Source organism: Hyla sarda, chromosome 10 (assembly GCF_029499605.1).
Source record: "Hyla sarda isolate aHylSar1 chromosome 10, aHylSar1.hap1, whole genome shotgun sequence".
In the NCBI taxonomy this organism is placed as follows: Eukaryota; Metazoa; Chordata; class Amphibia; order Anura; family Hylidae; genus Hyla; species Hyla sarda.
In genome coordinates, this window is record NC_079198.1 from 89387307 (window position 1) to 89412429 (window position 25123).

At 43.9% G+C, this 25123-nt stretch overlaps 1 protein-coding gene across 6 annotated transcripts in view; it reads right to left on the reverse strand.

Moving 5' to 3' along the window:
* The window catches only part of TTC12 (tetratricopeptide repeat domain 12), a 135875-nt gene extending 112028 nt beyond the window's left edge, over positions 1-23847 (reverse strand). Inside the window, exons 1-6 of one of the 6 annotated variants that reach the window (XM_056542906.1) lie at positions 22528-22823; positions 21124-21149; positions 19087-19149; positions 17316-17485; positions 6795-6813; positions 5940-6017 (exon numbers count right to left, since the gene is read on the reverse strand). In XM_056542906.1, coding sequence (XP_056398881.1) covers positions 5940-6017; positions 6795-6813; positions 17316-17485; positions 19087-19138 — 319 coding nt within the window. In that variant the 5' untranslated portion in view covers positions 19139-19149; positions 21124-21149; positions 22528-22823. The other 5 variants (XM_056542902.1, XM_056542900.1, XM_056542901.1 and 2 more) reach the window with 5 other exon arrangements.
* Between the last annotated feature and the right edge of the window lie 1276 nt (positions 23848-25123).

Here is a 25123-nt window from a genome sequence, read left to right on the forward strand (position 1 = left end):
CACCAGGCAAGATACCACCTGTTCCAGCACCTGCATCTCAGCGCCCCCCTGACTGTGAAAGTGCGAATGTTTCATTTAATCAGTTACGGTTCATTGTTATCGCTCTATCAATTTTTTGAAATTTAAATTTAAGATTTAATAATTAAATGTCTTGTTGCAAAAGACCAAATCCAACAAGGAGTCACATGGCGGCACAATGATAGAGCCTAGAGGTGGCAGCAGCATAAGGAGCCCATAATCTGGCAGAATGACACAGCCTGGAATTGGCGGCAGCAAAAGGAGACCATATAGTGGCTGAATGACACAGCCTGAAGTTGGTGGCAGCATGAGGAGACCATAGGGCCTCACAATCCCTAAGATGAAAAAAGATGAATTTTCAAATTTAAATTGAAGATTTATGGTAGCTAGTGGTATCATAAATATGTTATGTAATGTCCCAGCAGCATGAGGAGACCATATAGTGGCTGAACTACACAGCCTGGAGTTGGCCGCAACATGAGGAGACCATAGGGCATCACAATCCCTAAGATAAAAATATGAATTTTCAAATTTAAAATGACGATTTATGGTAGCTAGTGCTACTAAAAAAAATTTTAGGTAATGTCCCAGCAGCATGAGGAGACCATATAGTGGTTGAATGACACAGCCTGTAGTTGGCTGCAGCATGAGGAGACCATATAGTGGCTGAATAACACAGCCTGGAGTTGGCATCAGCATGAGCACACCATATAGTGGCTGAATGACACAGTCTGCAGTTGGTAACAGCATGAGACCATATAGTGGCTGAATGACACAGCCTGGAGTTTGCGGCAGCATGAGAAGACAATATTCTGGCTGAATGACACAGCGTGGAGGTGGCGGCAGCATGAGGAGAACATATAGCGGCTTAATGACACAGTGTGGAGGTGGCAGCAGCATGAGGAGAACATATAGTGGCTGAATGGCACAGCCTGGAGTTGGCGGCAGCATGGGGAGACCACATAGTGGCTGAATGATGCAGCCTGGAGTTGGTGGCAGTTTATGGTAGCTAGTGCTACCTTAACATTTTTAAGCAATGTACAAGCAGCATGAGGAGACCATATAGTGGCTGAATGGCACAGCCTGGAGTTGGTGGCAGCTGGAGGAGACCATATAGTGGCTGAATGACACAGCCTGGAGTTTGCGGCAGCATGAGGAGACCATATAGTGGCTGAAAGACACAGCGTGGAGGTGGCAGCAGCATAAGGAGAACATATAGCAGCTGAATGACACAGCGTGGAGGTGGCAGCAGCATGAGGAGAACATATAGTGGCTGAATGACACAGCCTGGAGTTGGCGGCAGCATGGGGAGACCACATAGTGGCTGAATGACACAGCCTGAAGTTGGCGGCAGCATGAGGAGGCCGCAGTGGCTGAATAACACAGCCTGGAGTTTGTGGCAGCATGAGAAGAACACATGGTGGCTGTATGACACAGCCTGGAGGTGGAGGAAGTATGAGCAGACCATATAGTGGCTGAATGGCACAGGCTGGACTTAGCGGCAGCGAGAGAAGACCATATAGTGGCTGAATGACACAGCATGGAGTTTGCGGCTGCATGAGGAGAACATATGGTGGCTGTAAGACACAGCCTGGAGGTGGCGGCAGCATGAGTAGAACATATGGCGGCAGAATGAGACAGCCTGGAGGTGGCAGCAGTAACACCTGAAAGTGACCCGAGTGGTGTGATGGGTGGCATTACCAGTACTCAGTGACAAAGGTGGGTGAAAAAAGGAGAACTTGGCATCAGATGTGTGGCATCAGGTGGGTGGTAGCATCAGAATAGTAGAAGGATGCGGAGGAATGTTTGTAACTGGGAAGCAGCGCCTTAAAGCGTACCCGTCAGATCACTCAAAAAAACAAAACTGTTATTTGTTGCTCAGTATCTCTTCCTGATCATGTACATGTACTTTGTATTTGTCTGTGACCTATATTTCTCTCAGAATTAGCTTTATTTCTGAAATACCTTAATTTTGTCCACCAGAAGCAGGGGGGCGGGTACTCATTGTGATAACCACTACCCCTCCTCCCCCTCCCTCTCCTGTGCTTCCCAACCAGGGTGCCTCCAGCTGTTGCGAAACTACAGCTCCCAGCATGCCCACACATCATTTGGCTGTGCAGGCATGCTGGGAGTTTTAGTTTTGAAACAGCTGGAGGATATGATTGTAGTCCCCCTTTATTACACACACACACACACACACACACACACTGGCTTCATATATTCTTACACATACATATTAGATAGACACACTGATATACACACATACACATATAGTCACACACACATACATGCAGGGACACTTACTTTTTCGTCTGCAATGCAATGTGTTTCTGCCTCTCTAATTGATGTCTGCTGTGTGAGAGCCGGCAGCAGTCTTCCTGCCCCTCCCCCTACCCTTCTCTTCACATGAGTCTCTGCAGTGTGTACAGCCCCTCCCCATTCCAAAACATCTTGGAGTCTAGGATGAAGCAGTGTAGACAAAAGCACTGACGTCGTGGGCCAGTTGAATGGCCCCCAAGGTCTCTCGATCTGACCCCCATAGACTTTTTTTTTTGGGGTCATCTGAAGGCAATTGTCTATGCTGTGAAGATACGAGATGTGAATCACCTGAAACTACGGATACTAGCTATCAGTGTGTGAAGAGTGGGAGAAGAGGGTTGCATTGACAATCCAACACAATGGGTAGCACATTGAACACATTTTATAAGTGGTCAGAAACTTTTAAATAACTCATGAAAGAATAAAGTTACGTAAAAACCAAGCACATTATTGTTTTTTTTGTGAAATTCCCAATAAGTTTGATGTGTCACATGACCCTCTTCCTATTGAAAAAGCAAGTTGGATTCAAAATGGCCAACTTCAAAATGGCCGCCATGGTCACCCCCCTCACATATACGAATGTGCCACAAACAGGAAGTTAATATCACCAACCATTCCCATTTTATTAAGGTGTATCTATATAAATGGCCCACCCTGTATTGTCCATGACCATAGTTATAGCTCCAGACTTCGGTGCTGCCGTGAATTTTGACACACACCAATAGGCTCAAGGACTGGCCCACCTTCTCTTCCACAAAATTATGCAGGGCTGGTACTGCCTTCTTCGCAAAGAAATTACGGCTTGGGACTCTCCACCTCGGCTCGGCACAAGCCATCAGTTCTCTGAAAGGTGCAGAGTCCACAACTTGAAAAGGGAGGGACAGCAGCACCTGCAACTTGGACAGGAGCGCATTCATCTTCTTTCCAGCTTCTTTCCTCCTCAGGTTCCCAACAGTGTCTGCTTCTGGACCCAGAACGCTGGCAACACCACCTCCCACGTCACTCTCCTCATCCCTACTTGCCTGCCTAGCGGAGGAAGCAGCGGATGTCTCCTCCATTTCTTTGCTGCTGACTGTCCTCTTTTAGATGGTCCTCACTGAATAGTGGGGCTGAACCCACAGCATAAGATACTTCTGTAGGGGAGGGAACAGCATAGGACAGAGGCAATGGGAGGACAGGGACTGCTCCAGGGCCATGCCAACTGAGATTCAAAGTATTTTGTGGCGTAATTGGCCTATTATTGGCAGTGACCCTGTTTTAAAAGATATTGTGCCTGTGACTCCTGGAGTGACATTTAGGCGATCCAGAAATTTGCTAAATTTAGTAGCCCCGAATAGGTAAAAAAAAATGTATTGATGAGATCCAAATTTCTTCTAAATCAACAATGGTGGGTTGTTATCCCTGTAATAAGGCACGATGCTTATGCTGTCCCATGACTGGTACACCCAATATTGTGTTTGATTCTTTTCAAACTAACTGAATATTTTCTATTTTTCATAGGGTGAGTTGTGATACTCAATTTCCAGTATATTTGTTGTATTGTAGCTGTCGTTTGCAATACATAGATCCAATATTAAAAACCACTTTTTATTACATAGGGTATCCCGTCATTTTTCTAGTGTACATAATAATGACATTAATGATTTACATCTTATCATTTTAGAAACTATCCCGGAAACAACTCCTGACCATTAACAAAAACTAATTAACTGTGAATCCTATTGGATTTTTAAGCTTGCCACATTGACCCCAGGGGCTTAATGAATCAATAGAGAATGTTCGGTGATTATTTACAGTATTGTGTGTGTGTGTGTATATATATATATATATATATATATATATATATATATATATAAACATTTTTCATGTTTTTGCTGCATGTATTGTGTGTATATAATGGGATTCACATTTTGCAACTGCCCATGGCAACTCGCAATGTGGGTAATATTAGACACACAGGGGGTTAATTTCTCCTGTTGTCTTGTGTCTGGTTCCTGCCTTGTTAAAGAAGGGGTTAATTCTTATTTTTATAAACATGCTGTTGTACCTACTTTTTCATGCCTGAGGAAGCTGTGCAAGTGCAGTGAAACGCGTTGCATCTTGGTCAATAAAATCCTCTCTTTTATCCTCCATACCTTGTCGTGGTCGGTCAGCGCCTTTTGAGCCGATTCCCTCCTCGAAGCCATCCCTGTCCATTGCATACACCAATGACCGGAGGGCAGCAGATGACCTACTATTTGTATGCTATCATCATTGTTGTGTAAGAAGCTTGCTGGTTGAAGGGTTGCTGGTCGAGACACGACCGCTAGCTGATACTAGGAGATCAGGCTTCTCGCTGTGACTCTTGTCGCCCCTAGTTTTCTGCGACCTCTGCCTGAACCTGATGAATTTATGCCTCTGCCACTTCTCTGTGCATGTCCTGGCACTTCTCTGCTTGACATACTTAGTGCGTATATGAGGGGAGTACAATACGCTCCACTACGCTTAAAACAGTATTTTTCCTTGAACAGCAGCAGGTGTGTACTTTTGGCTAGCCTTTTACAGTAAGTAGGCCCTTAAGACTTTAAGGGTACAACACTTAGATGTACATATGTGGTAAGCACTTATGAGGGCAGTAGAATGTGCTCCACTACACTACACTACAAAAAAAGTATTTGTGTATAATACCAGCCGGTGAGTACTTTTGCCTGGCCTTTCACAGTATTTAGGCCCTTGAGACTTTAACAGGAACAAAATAGTACAACACTTAGATGTATGTATGTTAGTAGGCACTTATGAGGGCAGAAAAATGTGCCACAGTAAGCTTAAAAAAGTATTTGTGCACAACACCGGCAGTACACACCAGTGCTGCAGCACACAGTCTATGTGTACTACACCCAAAATTTCACTTTTTCTCTTAATCTCACTCCCTTCCCTATCAGCGCTTCTAGGCAGGATTTGTGCTTGAGCTCAATCGCTGCTGTTCTTCTGCGCAACACACTGCTCTCTGTAATAGAACGCTGTAGTAAGAATGCTTTTCTGTGAAACACATACTGCTCTCTGTCCCTCTCTCTGTGCAGCAGAACACTGACGACTAGGAGGTGAATCACTGCTGGAAAAAGCTTTTCTGTGCAACAAACAGCGCTGTCTGTCCCTCTCTATCTTTCTGCAGTGAAAGGCTGATGTGACTGGCCACAATATGGCTGCTGATTATATAGGGCTGTGACATCACAGTGGTGACTGGCTGCTGATAGGCTGCATCCTGCATGTGATTCAGGGTCATCCCGCCTACCCTTGTTCCCGCATTCCCGGGATTCCTTGCTCCATGTCCTCACATGTGGATCCGCCATTTAGATGCCCTGGAGCCTGGACCGCACTAAATGGAGTTTAATGAATCGATTGGAGTGAATCATGGCGATATTCGCATTTGCTGCAAATCAGATTTTTCCTGAAATTCGTAACGAATTTGGGTTCGTCAGATTCAATTTGCTTATCCGTAACCAAGGTAGTTCAGATGAATTATACAGAAACAAACAAAAAGATAATATAGCCAGCAACAACAAAATATCTCCTATGGAAAGCATTGGCACTAAGATTGTAGCTATATCGTCTTTTGTATTTACCGTTTGCAAGCTCCTTATTCTGGCTTCTTTTGTCAGCACGTTCACTGGCATCTTTTTCCAAAATGGCAATGAAGCTTTCTAGCAGGAGAAACAAAAAAAATAATTCTTTATGTTCGTGCATTTTCACACAATAGTTAATCAAACAATAGTGTTTGTGGAAAAAGACTTTTTACAGATCTATATAGATTCATAATACACACTCATATCCTGATACATTCCATACTAAAACTATGTGCACCTTCTTTTCTATAAAGGCATACTCAGAGTTTTTCATGAAATTCACAGGATAGGGGTAACAAGCTGATCATGGGGGTCCAACTGCTGGTACCCCAGCATCTCAAGACTGGAGGAACCTCTCCCTCACAGAACTCCATTCAATCTGGGGACAATTTTTCTCCATTTTTTTTGTGTATCACTAGTTCCCCACTAATCAGTTTTTTATTCTCCCCTATCCCGTGGCTAGAGGATAACTTTTGAGTTGGGAGTACCCTACTAAGTACCTGGAACATACCTTCCTGGCATCATTGCATCTTTGTGACTATTAAGAGAGATATTCTGAGTTAAACTGCATAGACAAAAATGAAAGAACCGGAACAATCTTCCATTCCTGTTTTTCCATTATTAATTTTTTTACAGTGCATGTATTCACCATTTAATCAATATAACATGTTTATTGTGTTTGCTAAGCAAAGCCGGCTCACTCTATAATTTTGTTACATTTAGCTATTATTTAAAAAAAAAAGTGTCTGTGTTTTTTTTTTAAACAGTAATACAAATCTGAGGGATAAGAAAAGTTATGTTTTATCTAGTGCCAGCTAATCCCCTTGAAGCTTACTATCAGCTAAAATGTCTTACCTTGACTTATCTCAGATTTCTTCAACGCATAGAAGTAAAAAAAAAAAATAAAAAAAAAAAGAAAATGGTAATTATAAAAAATTATCCAGTGAATGCACATATCATTTGAAGACATTTTTAATAATATTTTAAATAGTTGGTTTCTACCTTTTTCTATATATGTAGCACTACTCTGACCTTGCTATATCCAGCTCTGACGCAGTTCAGATTTGATTCTAATTCATGAAGTTATCAGAGCTGTATTCATGGCAGAGCTGCTTGAGGTGCCTTATCCTAATCACTAAGCAATTGTAAACCACACATGCTTCTAATAATATATCTCCGAACACTGTCTGTAACATTCACTACTTTGTTACTTTAAATGCTGTAGACAGGTTCACATGATTGATGTATTATACCTAGAGATGAACAAATTTACAATAAAGTCAGATTTGCCTGAACTTCACTGAGCGGCAATTCAGACAAATCCAAATATACTCTCAGAACAGACCATCAATCACTGATCGGTGGCGGATACCCGGCACCCCTACCTGTCACTTGATTGGTGCCCCACACTATACATTGACTCTTTTCTGTCTGAATACCGTGCTCTCTGCTGACGCTCTTTTTATTATAAATATATAAAAACTTAACAAAACAGAAAAACAGGCTTAACTAGCATTAACAAAACACAACACAACAAAACCTGCCTAACTGGCCAGCCCAACTTAACTAAACTAACTAAACACATAACATTATACCTACATATAAATTATCAAAAATACTATCACACACACATACCCACACATTCTTTACATAAATATAAAAATAGCTTTACTTAGCTTTAACTAAAAAAACAACCAGACTTGGTAAAACTCAACCACACATTACATTCACAACTAACCCACCCCAAAACCCCCACCACCACCACCACCCCCCCTTTTTTTTTATTTTTATATATATGTTTTTTTATATATATATAAATATATATATATTTATTTTTTTACTAAAATTAAATTTTTTCCCTCACATATATACACATATATACATATATCTATATATATATATATATATATATATATATATATATACATACACATACACATACATACATACATAAACATACACATACACACCCTTTTTTTAATCTACACTACCATAATACAACCAATATTAAATTAAAGTAATATAAAAATGCTAACTAAATCTGATCCGACTGCCTATCCCCATCCCCTCAAATAAGATAACCAATCCATACTATATAATAATATATACAATACGAATATAAAAACACAAATACATAACCTAAATGCAAATACATACATAAACTATATACACCAACAAACCAAAATATACACCTACAAAACACATGACATCCTACACTAGACTAACCCATTACCCACACAACCACCCACATTGACATGGGTCAGAGTCCATAGTCCATGGATATCGAGTCCAGTCCACAACTGACCCATGCCAGCCCCTCCAAACATCCACCAACCCACCAATTCCCCCACCCAACCTAATCTATACCCAAAACCAACTATACAAATACAACTTCATAACATAACATATACAAAACAATACAACCCACCTTAGGCCCAAGTTCGGTCGCCTGTAAGCCCTTTACGCAATCCATATTCTGAAAACAAAACAAAAAGACTAGGGTGTACATGCATAGCCCACCACCAGGAAGAAGGATGGCAATCCTGATGTTACTTTATAAACTCTCTCCACTAACTTTTCCCTACGACTCACCCTACTGTTATCCCTTCAACAAACTGACCCTGCACTCACCCTCTCTCTGTCCCTACATTGCTATCCCTAACCAGAAAAAGGGGTACTCTACCCAAGAGGTCTAGTACCTAGGGCACATCAAATGAAAAACCTCTCCACAGGAGAGAAGCCCTGCTGGTACCAAGACTGCCATACTCCAAAGACCTGATCTTCCCGAGGTCACCGGTGATGTTCCTACAGACCTCCACCTCGGAGAGGACTTTCCGCTGTGTAGATACTAGACACCGTGCGTTCCACGTGTAGTACCTAACTACTAAGCTGACTACAAATAAAGTGCCCCGGTCTCGGCCACCCAGGTTCCTGAATGCCCCATAAGCCCACTCCGGATAGGTAAGGCCGGCAAGTTGACTCCAGCCAATGGAAGCACCCACCCGGTTGTAGACCCCTATATTAAAGGGACAATGAAGGAGGAAATGGTCCATGCTTTCCAGCATGTCCTCGCACTCTTCTCTGGGACATCCCCGGTCATCAGAGCTCCTACACTTCAAATTGTCCCTCACATATAGCTTCCCCTGAAAGCAGCGCCAGGCCAAGTCCCAAAACTTCTGGGGGATCCTTTTCATGTTTAAAAGGTACAACCCCACCCTCAGATCCCGACCTGGGCAGTCCCTGAGCGCCAGAGGCTTCTGGAAGTGGGTCAACAGAACCCGTTTGTCAAGGAACTGCCTTGACTGGGTCCTGATCTCCCACACTCCCAGACCCCACCGACGTATCGCCTTCAGAGTTGGGGTAGCATAAGCCGGAAGATATCCGTGTGGCGTACGGAGGTCCTTCACTTGCCCTCCTGTCTCCCATTCCTGGAAGAAAGGCCGAAACCATTCCCTGCAGGAGATTACCCACGGAGGAGCCCTCTCTGACCAGAGGTTTGAGATGTTAGCTTTCAAGAAGGTGTTTGTTAAGAACACCACAGGATTTACCATAGATAAACCCCCTAGTCTCCTCGTGCGGTACGTAACCTCCCTCCTGACTAGGTTCATCCTGTTCCCCCATAACAGTTGGAAAAACAGGCTGTAGACCCTAGTGTAGTAAGCCTCTGGCAAGATACATACACTGCCCATATAGATAAACAAGGGGAGCAGGTACGATTTGATCAGGTGTACCCTTTCCCTGAGGGTCATAGACCAACCCTTCCATTGGTCCACCTTCTGAGCGGCATCCTGGAGCTTACCGTCCCAGTTTTTGGTGGGATAATCATCCTGGCCGAAAGTGATGCCCAAAACTTTTGCTGACTCTTGGGGCCCTGGAAGGGTGTCCGGGAGATCAAACGTGGGATCTCCCCCTCCCAGCCAGAGACTCTCACACTTATCCCGGTTGATCTTAGACCCGGATGCCTCAGAGTAGCGGTCCACTTCTGACATCACCACATCGACCTCCTCTCTTGAGGACACAAAAATGGTGACATCATCAGCGTATGCCACCACTCTCTGGGCGACCTCCAGCTCCGCCAGACTCATCCCGACTCCCGCCAACGGCCCACAATCTACCCTCCGGACGAAGGGATCGATCGCAAACACGTATAAAAGCGGGCTCAAAGGACAACCCTGACGGACTCCGGACCCCACCTCAAAAGAGCGGCCAGACCAACCGTTCACAAGCGGGAAACTCTCTGCCCCTGCATACAAGATCTTAAGCCAATTAACAAAAGTACTCGGTAAGCCATATCTCAGTAGGACGGACCAGAGGTAGTCATGGTTCACCCGATCAAATGCTTTGGCCTGATCCAAGGACAGCATGTACCCCTTCCAGAGACCCGCACTACTCCGCTCCACTGCCTCCCTGACACTGAGGACAGCACTTAAGGTGCCTCGGCCTGGAACAGAGCAGTGCTGGGCCCCCGAAAGGAGCCGGGGTGCAAACTTCACCAGCCGATTAAACAGTATCTTGGCCAGAAGCTTCCTGTCCATATTGAGAAGAGCTATGGGCCTCCAATTCTCAATCCGGCTAGGATCTTTACCCTTTGACAGGAGAATCAGGGCTGACCTCCTCATTGACTTCGGCAGAGTACCCGAGGAGAGACACTCATTGAATACCTCAGTCAAGAGGGGAGCTAAAGACTCCTTAAAGGTCCTGTACCACTCGGATGTTAAGCCATCCGGACCTGGCGACTTCTTAGGGGCAAGCCCCTCGATCGCCAGTCTCACTTCCTCTTCCCTGATTTCTTCTGCCAAAACATCAAGAGAGGGGTCTACCCCTGGCTCAGGAAAGGTTTCAGCCAGGAAAACCGACATCCCGTCTCGATCTAGATCCTTCCTTCCCAAGAGGTGCGAGTAGAAGGATCTGACGACCTCCAAGATCCCCGATCTGGACCGATTCAGAGATCCTGTACTATCGATCAGTCCTGAAATGACTTTACTACTCACTGACATCTTACAGTTTCTGTAAGGGTCGGGCGAGCGGTACTTCCCGAAATCCCTCTCAAAAACAAAAGATGCGTGCCTATCGTACTGACACCTCATCAGCAAGGATTTCACTCTGGAGATATCCTCCCGGCTACCTCCAGTCGAGACAAGAAGCTCGAGTTTCCTCCTCAGACCCTGATACAAGCGATACCTGTTCAGGGACCTGAGGCTCGAGAGCTGGCGGAAGAACCCCGCAACCCGCTTCTTGAATATCTCCCACCACTCCAGCTTATTACTACAAAGATCCAGTAAAGGTACCTGACTCTGAAGAAAATCCTCAAAGGACTGTCTTACCTCCGCTTCCACCAGGAGGGACGAATTCAGCTTCCAATAACCTTTACCCATCCGGGGGGTCTCTGAAACATTCAGGGAAAACAAAATCATACAGTGATCGGAGAATTCCACCTCAACCACGGACACTGCGGAAGAGACGGCTTCCTCCTTTAAATAAAACCTGTCTATTCTAGACCTACGGCTACCTTGATGATAGGTGAAACCCGCGTGGCCCGAGGGGCTCCGGATGTGGGCGTCCTCTAGGCGAGCTTCTCTAGTTATGCTAATTAGTGCCACACTATCGCAAGTCAGTGGACCATTGGAGCCTCTCCTATCCTGGGACCTCGTGACATTATTGAAGTCCCCTCCAAAGATCACCTGCCGACTCGTAAAAAGAAAGGGCTTAATCCTCATAAAGAGATCTTTACGGCCCCGCTTAGTTTGCGGGGCGTAGATGTTAATGAGCCGGAGCTCTTGTCCCTTCATGAAGACATCAATGATCAGGCACCTCCCCATTTCTAGCTCAATAACCCGTCTGCATTCAACAGGAGCGGAAAAAAAGACCGCCACCCCACTATACGGCTCAGCCGCAAGAGACCAGTGGGAGGGACCGCGCCTCCACTCTCTCCTGGCTTTTGCCAGAGAGGCAAGATCTGACAACCTGGTCTCTTGTAAAAAGAAAATGTCGGCTTCAACACGGCCGAGAAAATCAAAGGCTGCAAATCTAGCCGTATCTGACTTTATACTGGCACAGTTAATAGATGCCAGCGTCAGTGGGGTGAGTGCCGCCATCATGGGTGATTGAGTTAGATGGCCTCACCCCTTAAACCTTCTTCCTCTCCTTCCCTCCACCCCCATCGGAATCAGAGGAAGACCCTTTACTTCTTTTTAAACTCTGGGACATATCCATCCCAGGATCTTTACCTCCGGCACCTGGTGCTACCTCTCCCCCTGAGGAAACTACCCCAGAGGAAGGAGGCTCGGTACCTCCTGGAGGCCGCACTGCCTCCTGACCCTCGAGAAGAGGAGGGGAGATGGTATCCCCGAGGGCCTCATATCGATTCGAAAGGACGATCAGAGGGTCAGAGACTGAGTTGTTCCTTCTATGGTCTGAGGCTACAATTGAAGAGGAGGACGGCGCCACCTTACTCTTACCCTTCTTCCTCCTCTTCTTTTTCTGGCCACCATTTACTGTCTGCCCCTCCTCCTCCTCCTCATCCACAGTTTCGGATTCAGAGGTATAACTGGAGGAAGGAGCATCTTGACCTTCTTCCCTACGCTGTCTCCCTATCTCCTCGTCCAGTTTGGCCTCACCCAAAGCCTCAGAGTTATTCTGACCTCCTTCTGAGCCAGTGTCTGGAGTGGGACCCCGAGCTACCCCTGGCACCTGGGCATTCTCAAGGGCCCTCTCCAACCTGCGCTTCTCCTCTCGCCTCCGCATAGAGGGGGTCTTATGTTTTTCCTTCACTGGCTTTGGTGCCCCCTCTCCTCCACTGGTCCCCTCCCCCGCCGGGGCAACTGTTAGGCTCTCCCCAGACGGGGCGGTCACAGCATTAGAGAACGAGCGCGGACACCGGCTGAACGGGTGACCTAAGTCACCACACAAGTTACACCGAATCTGCCCACAGGTGGCCGCCAGGTGACCCACCCCACAGCAGAGGGCGCATATCTGCTGAGTGCAGTTGGCACTAAAGTGGTTTGGGTCACCACACCTGTGACACAGCTTCGGCTGCCCCTGGTAGAAGATCTGAATTCTGTCGCGTCCCAGGAAGGCGGCCGAAGGAATGTGGGTGACAGTGTTCCCGGAACGCCTGAGACGGACGGAAAACGTCCAGGCCCCAGACCATATATTGTGCTCATCAAAGTTTTTCCGGGGGATGTCCGTCACCTCCCCGTACCTGCCCAGCCAGGTCATAATATCATAACAAGAAAGTGACTCGTTACGGGTCAAAACGGTCACTTTCTTTACCATACTCTGGCGAGATACCGCTTTTACAGCGAAATCTCGCCATCCGGGCTCGTTTTTCACCAGCTCATAATTAGACCAGAAGAGATCTAGTCCCTCCGGCCTAACAAAGCTGACGTCAAACTCAGAGGAGCCGAAAGGGTGGATCAGGGCAAAGATGTCCCTAGCCCTGAAACCCATCTGGAAGAGAAGCTCCACCACTTTGCCCCTTTGGGGGCATGCATCTTCGCCTTTCCAGACCAGACGGGCCACATTCCTGCGACCTACCTCCTGCCCGGGTGTCTGGAGGGACCATACAGTCTCCCCATTTCTCTGTCGGAATGCTCCCAGACCATGTCTCTCCACCCAGAAAGATAGGTCCATCTCCTTTCCCTCTACCTGGAGCGTCCTTTCTCCTCTCTTTAGTGCCTCCAGGAGGCGCCGTTGCAACTGACCGTCACCAGATACAGGAGGTAAAGATCCCGCTGAACCCCCGGCCGCCACGCTGGCATAACTCCTGGCGACCGAGGGGGCAGCCGGACCAGACCCTGTCCCTACGGCCCCACCTAAACCACCTGCACTGCCACAAACGTCACTATTATACACACCACTACTACTCCTCTCATTCACTCCACTATCACTCCTCCCATCTGCACCACTCCCACTCATTCCACTACCACCCCGCCCATTCACTCCACTACCACTCCTCCCATCCGCACCACCACCACCACTCCTCCCATTCAATCCACCACCACCACTCACTCCACTACCACTCCTCCCATCTGCACCACTACCACTCCTCACATTCACTCCACCATCACTCCCACATACACTCCTTTCATCCACAGCACTACTACTCCCATCATTCACACACCTTGTAGTGACATTGCTTTTGGTTTTATTAGCAGTGTTTTTGGGATCAGCCGCTGCTTCACCCACTACCTCTGGGCTGGCCAGGACATGCTTTAGCTGGATCTCTGTCGGCGATGCTGATTCCTCCTCCATGTGGGATGTCACCGCAGACATCACATCCTGAGGCCGAGGCTGCCCCTCCAAGCGCACCTCTGCCCCTCCACCTGCCACTGACTTGCAGGGACCCTCCTCCCTCACAGGGGAAATCCCTACAGCGTCCATGCCACACACTGCGCCTGACTGCACGGGATCAGCAGCGGGTCCCGGTGCCTGGACACTCCCCCCCCTCTCAGGGGAGTGCCCTGCAGAGCTGATAACAATGCCAGGGACACCCACCATTAACCCATCCTGCTCTTCCCTACCAGCAGGATGCGTGACTGTAGCACCCACGGCCATGTTGGATGCAGCACTGTACCCCCCGTGCTGGTCCCGTTCCACAGCAGAAACTGGATCTGGCAGGGTGGGGGGCCCAGCAGTCTGAACCAACTTCTCAGGTGGCCCAGACTGCTGGATAGGGGAGAAAACAAACATGACTTGCTCCTCAGCCTTTTTCTTCCTCCTGTTCTTTTTCTTCTTCTGGCTCTCCTCAGGGCCCAGGTCCTGGCCAAAACTGAAATTTTCCAGACGGGTGGGTGACTCCTGCATCACTATGGCCCGCAGGAGCCCCCCACCGACTGGGCCGCTGTCACCGCCATCACTACTGTCGCTTTCCTCTGAGGTGGTTGGTAAGGCGACTTGGGCAGGGTTAATATATTCTGCACTTGGGGTGACAGAGGTCTTAGGGGTACACGGGGTATCACACACATCCCCCTCACTCTCATCACCCTCACTGCCGCCATCTCCCTCACCACCTTCCTCCATCTTCTCCTCTGTATCACACAGGTGTTCTTCCTCCCCCTGGCTATCCTCTTCCTCCTTCACAGGGGTCCGCATGATTTTATAGCGGTCCTCGTTTTTTAATTTTTCTTTAAACATATCCGCTCCCTCTATGATCTGCATTCGGGCTCTCACCACCTCCTGCTCCTCTGCCTTCAGCTCGCACACTCTAGCAGCAAACTTAGCCCTCATGGCCTTGGCAGAGTTATCTGTCTGGTAGCGGGCAAACTTCAGATCCTCCCTTAACACTTTCAGCTTTTTTCCCAGCTGTTCGTATTCCACCAGCTTTGCCTGCATGCGGGATCCAAACGTGGCAAGCGACTCCCTGGGTCCCTTCACCCCCCATTGCTGGGGTTCCGTAACATTAGAAACAGTCCCTGAAGACACAACAGTTATCTTCCTACCGTATGCCTTGCGGTTTCCAGCGATGGACGGGGGAGTGGGCTCCACATTACTGCGGAGCCTGCTGGATCTTCTGACCCCGTCCTTGGAATCGGCCGTAACTCTCTCACTCCCACCCCCCGCCGGCCTAGTACGGGAGGTGGAAGGCCGTGGGTCCATAGCAGGAGGCTCTTCCCAGGAGTCTGCCACCCTCCTGGGGAAAAGGTTGCTGGAAAAAACTCCTTCTCTCCTCTCTCTCTGGACAACTCTGGAAGTGAGACACACCCAACAGCTGCTGTGTTCCACAGGAAGTGATCTCTGCTGACACCTCTGTCCGTGTCAGGAACTGTCCAGAATAGGAGCAAATCCCCATAGCAAAACTATCCTGCTCTGGACAGTTCCTGACACAGACAGAGATGTCAGCAGAGAGCACTGTGGTCAGACTGGGAAGAACTACACAACCTCTTCCGGAGCATACAGCAGCTGATAAGTACTGGAAGGATTAAGATTATTAAATAGAAGTAATCTGCAAACCTGTTTAACTTTCTGTCACCAGTTGATTAGAAAAAAAAAAATTCCACCGGAGTACCCTTTTAAGGCACATATGATTTTATGCCCCAATCTCCGGGGGCTCAGACCCTCGCTTCAGCATTGAAGTAAAAGAAAGCTGTTTAAATGGCAGCCTCCTACTTCTGTGGAGATAAGTCATGGTTGGAAGGGGACCCAAAATTTGTGATGGCAGTCCTGATAAGATACACCTGTTCAATATATTGGTAGCACAAATTGCTAGTCAGCTAATTTTAAAGAAGCAACTCAATTCGTTCAGGTATGTAAACCTGGTCAAGACCACTTGCTGAAGTTCCAACCGAACATTAGAATGGATAAATAAGATCATTTAAGTGTTATTGGACGTGACATCGTTATTGGTACCAGACGGGCTGGTCTGAGTATTTTGGAAACTGATCTGCTGGGATTTTTTGATTCAACCATCTATAGGTTTTACAGAGAATGTTCCTAAAAATAGAAAACATCCAGTAAGCAGCAGTTGTATGGCGAAAATGCCTTGTTGATGCCAGAGCTTAGAGGAGAATAGGCAGACTGGTTTGAGATGATGGAATATAACCATTTGTTAGAACTCAAATAACCATTTGTTAGAACTGAAGTATGCCAAATACCATTTCTGAACATGCAACATGTCAAATCTTGAAGCACAAGGGCTATAGCAGCAGAAGGCTACATGGTGGGTCACTCTTATCAGTAAAGAACAGAAAATGAGGCTATAATTTGCAGACTCACCAAAATTGGATGATGGAAGATTGGAAGAATGTTGCCTGGTCTGATTTCCTCCACAACATTACACCACCACCACCAGGCTGAAACAGTACTGACAGAAGTGGCACCTGATGTGGTCTTTTGCTGCTGTATCCCATCTACTTCAATTTTTGACCTGGTATTTTGCATACCTTGGTTGTATCGAGTGGTTATTTTAGTTACCTTGGACCAGTTATCTCAGACCAGTCTGCCCGTTTTCCTCTGACACCGTTTTCTGACTCCCGTTGGCCTATCTAAAAGGGTCCATGGAGGAGTGTTGTAATTTTAATTTCTCCAAGCTAATGCTTTGTATTTGGAGCTGTATATGAAAAGAAAACCTGATCTCAAACGACTATAAAGTAATAAAGAAATTACTTAGTAAAGAATTAACTGTGATTAAGAAAAAAAATGGTGTTCAAGCTTGATTTTAACTTTAAAGAGGAGGTCCAGGAAAAATATTTCTTTGATATGTCATCAATTGTGTAATCTCAAGCCACCACTGATTTCCATATTGTTATCTATAGATCAGATAAACCCTTTTGCACTGCATGAAACATATGCTAATAGTAATAAATACAGGTAATATTTTAGAAGCAAAAGAGACTTTAAGAATCTACAACTTGAAAACAGAAAGTATAGAGAACTTACAGATGGAAGGGTTGAAGTGCCAGATTTATTAATAAGTGTTCTGTTAGTCTTGTCTCTTAATTCAATTTGATCCTCTTTCTTCTTCAAATGTTCAAGTTTTTGATCGGCTTTCAAAATGGCCTGTTCTTGAGAATATGTGTCTTCAGAATTTAGACCTTGTAATATATCAGCTGCGGAGAAGAATTTGTAATTGAAATGTAAATATAGTTATTTTCCAAGCTCAAAACTAAGGATTCTTTATCCTTATTAACTAGGTAAAGAATTGCACACATGGTTATTCATTTCATGAAAATTTCCACAGCCCACTTAATCTTAAACAGCCCGATATGACAAGTATAAGAAAATATTCATCTCTATCATGTCCATTAGGGATACTGCTTTCATTACCTTGATATTTAAACTCACTTTTATTAAATGACAGATCCCTACCAGAAAATGTTGTTTCCATAGCTCATGGTTATGCCTGACATGAACAACAATCTAATAGATTGCTGTTTCTTTTAGGATAATTTTGCATGGCTCAATTATTGTGGGAACAATGGCAAGATCATTCGTGTAGCCTTCATTTACATCAGTACCAACTGCACATTACATAGAAAGATGTGTGGCCAATTAACAATGATTAATAGGGCGGCATGATCACTGCGTTTGCGCATCTTTGACTGATCGCTGGGCCCATTCAGCCAATAATCACCTAGGATTAAAGAGGAAGTCCAGTATCCAAACCCCACGCAATCTCCTGCCCGGAGTCACAGCTCCCTGCATGAATGCAGTGTGTCAACCATGGCACAAAGCGGTGGTCAACATGCCCCCTCCATGCATCTCTATAGGAGAGATGGAGATAAAATATTTTAATAATTTCTAACAAGAGGCAGATATCTATAGAAACAGCAATAACTGTTGAGATATTTCATGTTGATTGTGAATTATTTTTTATTCATGTGCATCACTTCAACAAAAGAAGCCATTATAAGTATAACAGCACTGAACTCCACCCACACTACTGTCCATACCTACTTGGACAATCCACCCTAGAAAGTAGGCCCTAACTAGGTAACAGGCCCTATTGTACGTGTATCAGGCCCATGCTAAAGGTAAGAGTGGTGGTCAGACAGACCAGGTCAGATAGGCACAACAAACACCAAAACCAAACCAGAGAACAGTTAGTAAACAAGTCGGGTCAGAACCAAAAGGTAACATCGGGACAAACACAGCAACAAGAGCAAAGTCAAAATACAAGCTGATTTTTACAGCCATTTAGGGGTGTAACATAATAAAAGTCATTTTACTAACACAAAAGTGTACAATGGGGTTTATATTTCTGGAGGTGTCTGTAACATGGAAAATTATTTATCTTTACTTGAAAATTGGTCAATGGAATCTTCAGTTCAATGTCTTCAATGGTAAAATAATGTACTTGTGGAGAAGGAATCCTCTGTCTGGGTATCATATGGGCAGTTCTGTGTTAATGAAACCTTCAGAAGAAAAGAAGTGATTTCTAAGAGCTTCACACTGGGTCAATAGTGCAACCAGACAGTAGGAAAGCAAATTAAATAAAAGCTTGGCTGCATAGAGGTATTACCAGTTCTGGAGATCTTACCTATAAAGAGACAGTGATAAAACAGGATATGTCCAAAGAAGACTACACAAATGGTGAAAGGTCTTAAGCATAAAACTTATTAAGATTGACAGTATAGTATAGAAAAGATCATACAAAAGTACATGCTCTTAAAGTGGTATTTGAGCAACTAACAAAAAACTACCCACTTACAGACTTCATCCACATCCTTCAGGAACTTCTCTAGATTGGGGTCTTCAGACATGTTGTTGAGGCCTGAAAAAAAAAAATCATAGTTCATTGCAGGCATGTCACTCATTTATGGTTACATGTGTCAAAAAAGCTTGCAGTTTTCAGACAGATACCATGATGCATTGTAGAAAAGCATTTGAATTTCTTCTAGCCTGAGTACTACACCTATCTAGGCTTGAAAACTGCAATTCCGCCACTAAATGTGTTTATTTTTTTAGTTTAATTTGAAAAATGGGAAATTGGGGGGTGGAGGGGTTGTATAATTCTAAGCCATCTTTCCTTTAAAAAGCCACAAGTTTGTCGCAAAGCACTCAATTCGGTACAAACGGACCAGACATTTCTTACAAAACTGGCTGTGGAAGTTTGTTTTGAAGTGATTGTTTTTTTCTGAAGTCTGCCAAAGTTATCAACCCTTGTGCGATATTATGATAAATATGTTGCATGTAACAAGACCAATGCAACACACTTTCAACACACTTTCTTAAAGAGGTTATCCAGGAAAAAATGTTTTTATATATATCAACTGGCTCCAGAGAGTTAAACAGATTTGTAAATTACTTCTATTAAAAAATCTTAATCCTTTCAGTACTTATGAGCTGCTGAAGTTGAGTTGTTCTTTTCTGTCTAAATGCTCTCTGATGACACATGTCTCGGGAGCTGTCCAGAGTAGAAGTAAATTCCCATAGCAAACCTATTCTGCTCTGTGCAGTTCCTGATACAAGCAGAGATGTCAGCAGAGAGCACTGTTTCCAGACAGATAAGAACAACTCAACTTCAGTAGCTGATAATTATTGGAAGGATTACGTTTTTTTAATAGAAGTAATTTACAAATCTGTTTAACTTTCTGGAGCCAGTTGATCTAAAAAAAAAAAAAAAAAGTTTTTTTCCTGGAATACCCCTTTAAGACACAGGAGGACATTTATCAATAATGGTGTAGGCGAATGATTTTTCTGCACCATTCTTTTATGTAGTGGTAATGTGTATGTGCACCAATTTTATTAAAGGGGTATTCCAGGCCAAAACTTTTTTTTTATATATATCAACTGGCTCTGGAAAGTTAAACAGATTTGTCAATTACTTTGATTTAAAAATCTGAATCCTTCCAATAGTTATTAGCTTCTGAAGTTGAGTTGTTGTTTTCTGTCTAACTGCTCTCTGATGGCTCACATCCCGGGAGCTGTGCAGTTCCTATGGGGATATTTTACCATCATGCACAGCTCCCGTGACGTGACATCCTCAATGAGCAGTTAGACAGAAAACTTCAGAAGCTAATAACTATTGGAAGGATTAAGATTTTTTTAATAGAAGTAATTTACAAATCTGTTTAACTTTCCGGAGCCAGTTGATATATAAAAAAAAGTTTTTGCCTGGATAACCCCTTTAAATAGTCACATGGCATGTGATAAATATGGTGCTAGAAATTACACTTCAGGACACCACTTTGTATGATTCCTCCTATGCAACTTGGGAACTTTTTACCCCAGTGGAATATAGGTTTCTTTGTGGGTTTAATTGCCTTCAATTTTTTCCACCATATTTACTAAGCTTTCCCTACATTTTCTTTTTTTTACACATGCTCTGATCTGTTGGATTTTTCTCAGCTCAAATCCACCACATTTTCTGTAGAAACCTTAGTAAATATCTTGCATTTTTGTGAAAATGTCAGGAACACGGCCCTTTTCTGTGACCACACCCCCTTTTCACAACAGGCAGGCCCTTTTTTTCATGTTTTCTCAGTAAAATGGAGAGTTGGTCGGGTTTACAATAGTAAATCTCGGCCATGGTTCAATTTTTTTTTTTTTATGCTTTCCATGGCCAGTTTTTGTAAGCCGGGTCTGGGCTGGTGTATGTTTGTGGTGCATGTGGTGTCTGTGCACAACCAAACAGTAACTCAGATGTAATGAAAAAATCTTATAATTTTATTAATGTACATCACATACAAAACAAAAATTTAAAAACAATTAAAAGTATCCCATACAGGGGACACCGCCAACATACTTGGAGGAGGCCAGACACTCTCCCTCCTGGACCACAGAAAAAATTATAGTTTTTAGATCAGTATCAACAATAGGATAATAGGATAACACAATGCTAATAAAATGATAGAACCATGGTATGTACAGTAACTCCTGGCACCCTCTAACCTGAAACATAATAAATACTGCATGGAATATGCAAGGTGACTGGTGCGATACAATAAACAAAAATTCCATCCTAAAGCAAGGCAAATATCAATCCAAATCTAAACCTGTGCACTGTGGTATTTTAGAATGAACATGTGTACTGTTGCTCATGGCAACTTCCTCAGGGGAGTCCCCTGAGGAAGTTGTCATGAGCAACGGAATACCATTTTGCTTGTATTAGTTTGTAACATTTGGACCCCTCTGCAACAACATTTGTGATATTTGAAGAAAAATTGCACGATAAATTCACATCCAAATTCATAGTTGCTATGGGCAACTTAGCAACTTTTCCTCTGGACAGGTTTTGCTAAATCTCCTCCATCGTGATGTATGATCACCAATCTGAGGCTGTGACCCTAGAAACACAGTATTGTCAGTGTATGTGAGTACATTTTATGGGAGGGGAGGGGGGGGAATTTATCATTGTTGTCTTATGAAAGCGTGTTTTGAACATATTTAATTTTGCTTTTATTTTCCTTACGCCTGACATATTTATTATACTATTGCAGGGGAGATGATAAATTTGGCAAACATAAGCAAATACATACAATAAATCACTTCGGAACACCATTTTGCATGGTTCCTCCTCTTCTCTGTGATTTTTTTGCACAAAAAGTTGCATATTTTGGTACAACTTTTTAAATGTGCTCTCCAAAGACAGCTGGGCTGGTGTAGATTTGCTGTGTATTGGAGGAGTTTGCGACATTTTGTGCGATATTCACTCTTGATAAATCCGTTACCTCTGCAAAGTGAAAACTGAAATTGACTTTTGCAAGATCTTTTGTAGCTTTTTGCTTACAGCCAAAAGTCGCACAAAAAAGAGTGTTTGCCCACATGAGACATTTCATGTGTCAAATATAAGCAAAAAAAAGTCTCCAAAGATAATGATAAATGTCCCCCTAGGTTTCTCTGTACACTTAGCTGTCTAAAACACTAATCCAAGTTTAGAGTGTTCCCTTGTCAAGAGTTCTTTTTCTTGTTTAACATGATATAGGTATCGGGTTTGGGTGAATCCTATCTGATGTATACTTATATTCATAGCCTTACAAGGAATTTTTTTCTCAATCATTTCCCAATCCAAAAAAACTGTTCCAGTAAAATTTTATAAAAAGTATACAGTGCTACATCATACAAAACAGAATTGAAACTCGTATTTGGAATAACTATGTAATTATATTAGAAATATGTAAATAATTGTAAATATTGTATTGTTATTTACCAGAAACAGCAGATGAAGTGAATCCAGTGCTGATCACATGTACAGGAGACGCACAGTGCTGAGACTGGGAGTTCTGTTGCCTAGCAACATGTAAACAGGGCCTAGGACTGAATTACACAGCACACCCCTCCCTGGCATAGCATTTCCCTCCAGACACACCCAGCACTCTGTATACATGGCTCTTTTCATGTGGAGATGAGATGTTTGTCGATCTAAGTTACTGACAAAAAGCAGTAGAGCTGCTCACCAGGGGGATAATTTTTCCCAAGCAGTGTGCCTCCAGCTGTTTCAAAACTACAACCTCCAGCAGGCTGTTCAGCAATCTGGAAGTTGTAGGTTTGCAACAGCTGGAGGTGCATTGCTTGAAAAACATTGCTCATTAGAAAAGCTGTCCGGGCATGCTGGGAGTTGTAGTTTTGTCCTGGAGGCACATTTGCTTGGGAAATACTGCTCTATAGGTTGCAAACATGCCAGAAAGAAACGCTGTACATGTATGTGGGGGAATTTAACTTGCAATGACACTTGTAAAGAGAAAAACACGTGGGAGGAAGAGCCACAAAAAGAAATCAATAAATTAAAAAGCATCTATACCAATACACACTGGGTTCCCGCTGCGTTTTTGTTTCTGTTTAACATCTACATTTTATATACTTAAACAGAAAAAAATGTATAAGATAATGGATGCTAAAAATGGCTGCTGTATGCATAAAGAAAATGGATTGCAGTGTACTGTGTGTTTTTTTTTGTTTTGTTTTTGTTTATTTTACATATGCATAAAGAATTTTTGTACATCTGCGCCAGAATTTTTGTCAGAATAAAAAAAAAAACAGACCAACTCTCCATTTTACTGAGAAATCACAGAAAAGGGGGCGTGGCCATCGGGAAAAGGGCGTGGCTACCAAAGGGGTGTGTCTCCGACACATTAAATTATTTTTTTTTACAGAAACCCATACTTTCAAAGGTTTCCATAGAAAATGGGCCTCATTTACTAAGAGTTTCGGGTTTTTACTAGTGGGAAAAGTTGTTTCAGACATGCAGGATTCCTCTCTATTTACTATTGGGTTTGTTGGATTTTTCAGGCGCACACTGTCGCAAACTGGCGAAGACTGGCGCAGACATGTCTCAGAGACTCTGCGCCAAAATAAACCAGACAAAAAACGGGTGGTTTCAGCTTAGTAAATGAGGCCCAGTGTATTTCCAAGCAGTCCTAGCATCAGCATGCTTACTTGTTGTCTGCAAAATGTCCACCAGAAACATAGGGGAAGATTTATAAAAACCTGTCCAGAGGAGAAGTTGCTGAGTTGCCCATAGCAACCAATCAGATGGCCTCTTTCATTTTTCAGAGGCCTTTTCAAAAATGAAAGAAGGGTTCTGATTGGTTGCTATGGGCAACTCAGCAACTTCTCCTCTGAACAGGTTTTGATAAATCTCCCCCATAGTCTTAGGCTAGGTTCAGACTATGGAATTTCCGACAGAAATTCATTCGTAAAGTTTCCGTCAGAAATTCCGCTTGCAAAAATGTCTAGTGTAGTGAATGGGTTTCCGTTCACAAATTCACACTTTGGAATTTGTGAAGCGGAAAATCCGCTTTGAAAATCCGCTTAGAGGCGGTGCTCATTCTTCAGGCGGAAATCCTCGCGGAACACATTGCAGTCTATTGGAGACTGCAGTGTCTGCGCGGTCCTAACGCTGACTGATTCAGCCGGGGCTGGCCGCACTCGGAATCTCCGGGCGGAAATTTTCTGCCTGGAGATTCCGTAGTCTGAACCTAGCCTTAGAGTACAGAAAAAATGCCAAAAAAAAAAAAACATATGGTCAAAAAATTATAATTAGGGCAGATTTAACAACATTATGTAAATTTGTTGTTTGGACCTATATGGCATCAAACAATGAAAAAATGGTAGGGCTTCAAGCTCTAGTGACTCATTTATCCACATTTTCTGTCATTTTTATATTGAGCAATGTTATCATTTTAGGATGCATTCACACAAAAATTCTGAGCTAAGAAATTTCGATCGGAAATTCCTGTGCAGCAGCATCCCATTGTTTTCATTGTGCACACTGCAGATTATCCACAGTGGAGAATGCAACAGCCAAAATGCAAATTCTGTACTCGGCTTAAAGAGTGAACGTGTTCAATGGTGATGGCGCATGTCTGTGTGGTCAGTTGGTGCCTGCTGTGCACTGAATGGTGGCTGACTAGATGGACATTCCATAGTGTGAATGCGCCCTTAAACATGATGCATGCGCATAAAGGATGGATACTGGCACAGCGATCATATATGGTGTGTCAGTATAAATCAACCTCCTGCATGGTAAGCAAAAAGTTTCATATTCCTATATTGACCAACAGTAACCATTAGAAAAATATGATAGGAAAACTAGACCTATGGTAAACGCTGTGTGTGATCACAACCTTAACCCCTTCATGACCCAGCTAATTTTGGCCTTCATGACCCAGTCCGTTTTCATGTGTCTCTTTAAGTGGTAATAACTTTGAATTGCTTTTACCTGGCAAATGGATTCAGAGATTGTTTTTTTGAGGCATATTGTACTTTATATTAGTGGTAAATTTGTGTTGATATATGAAGCAATT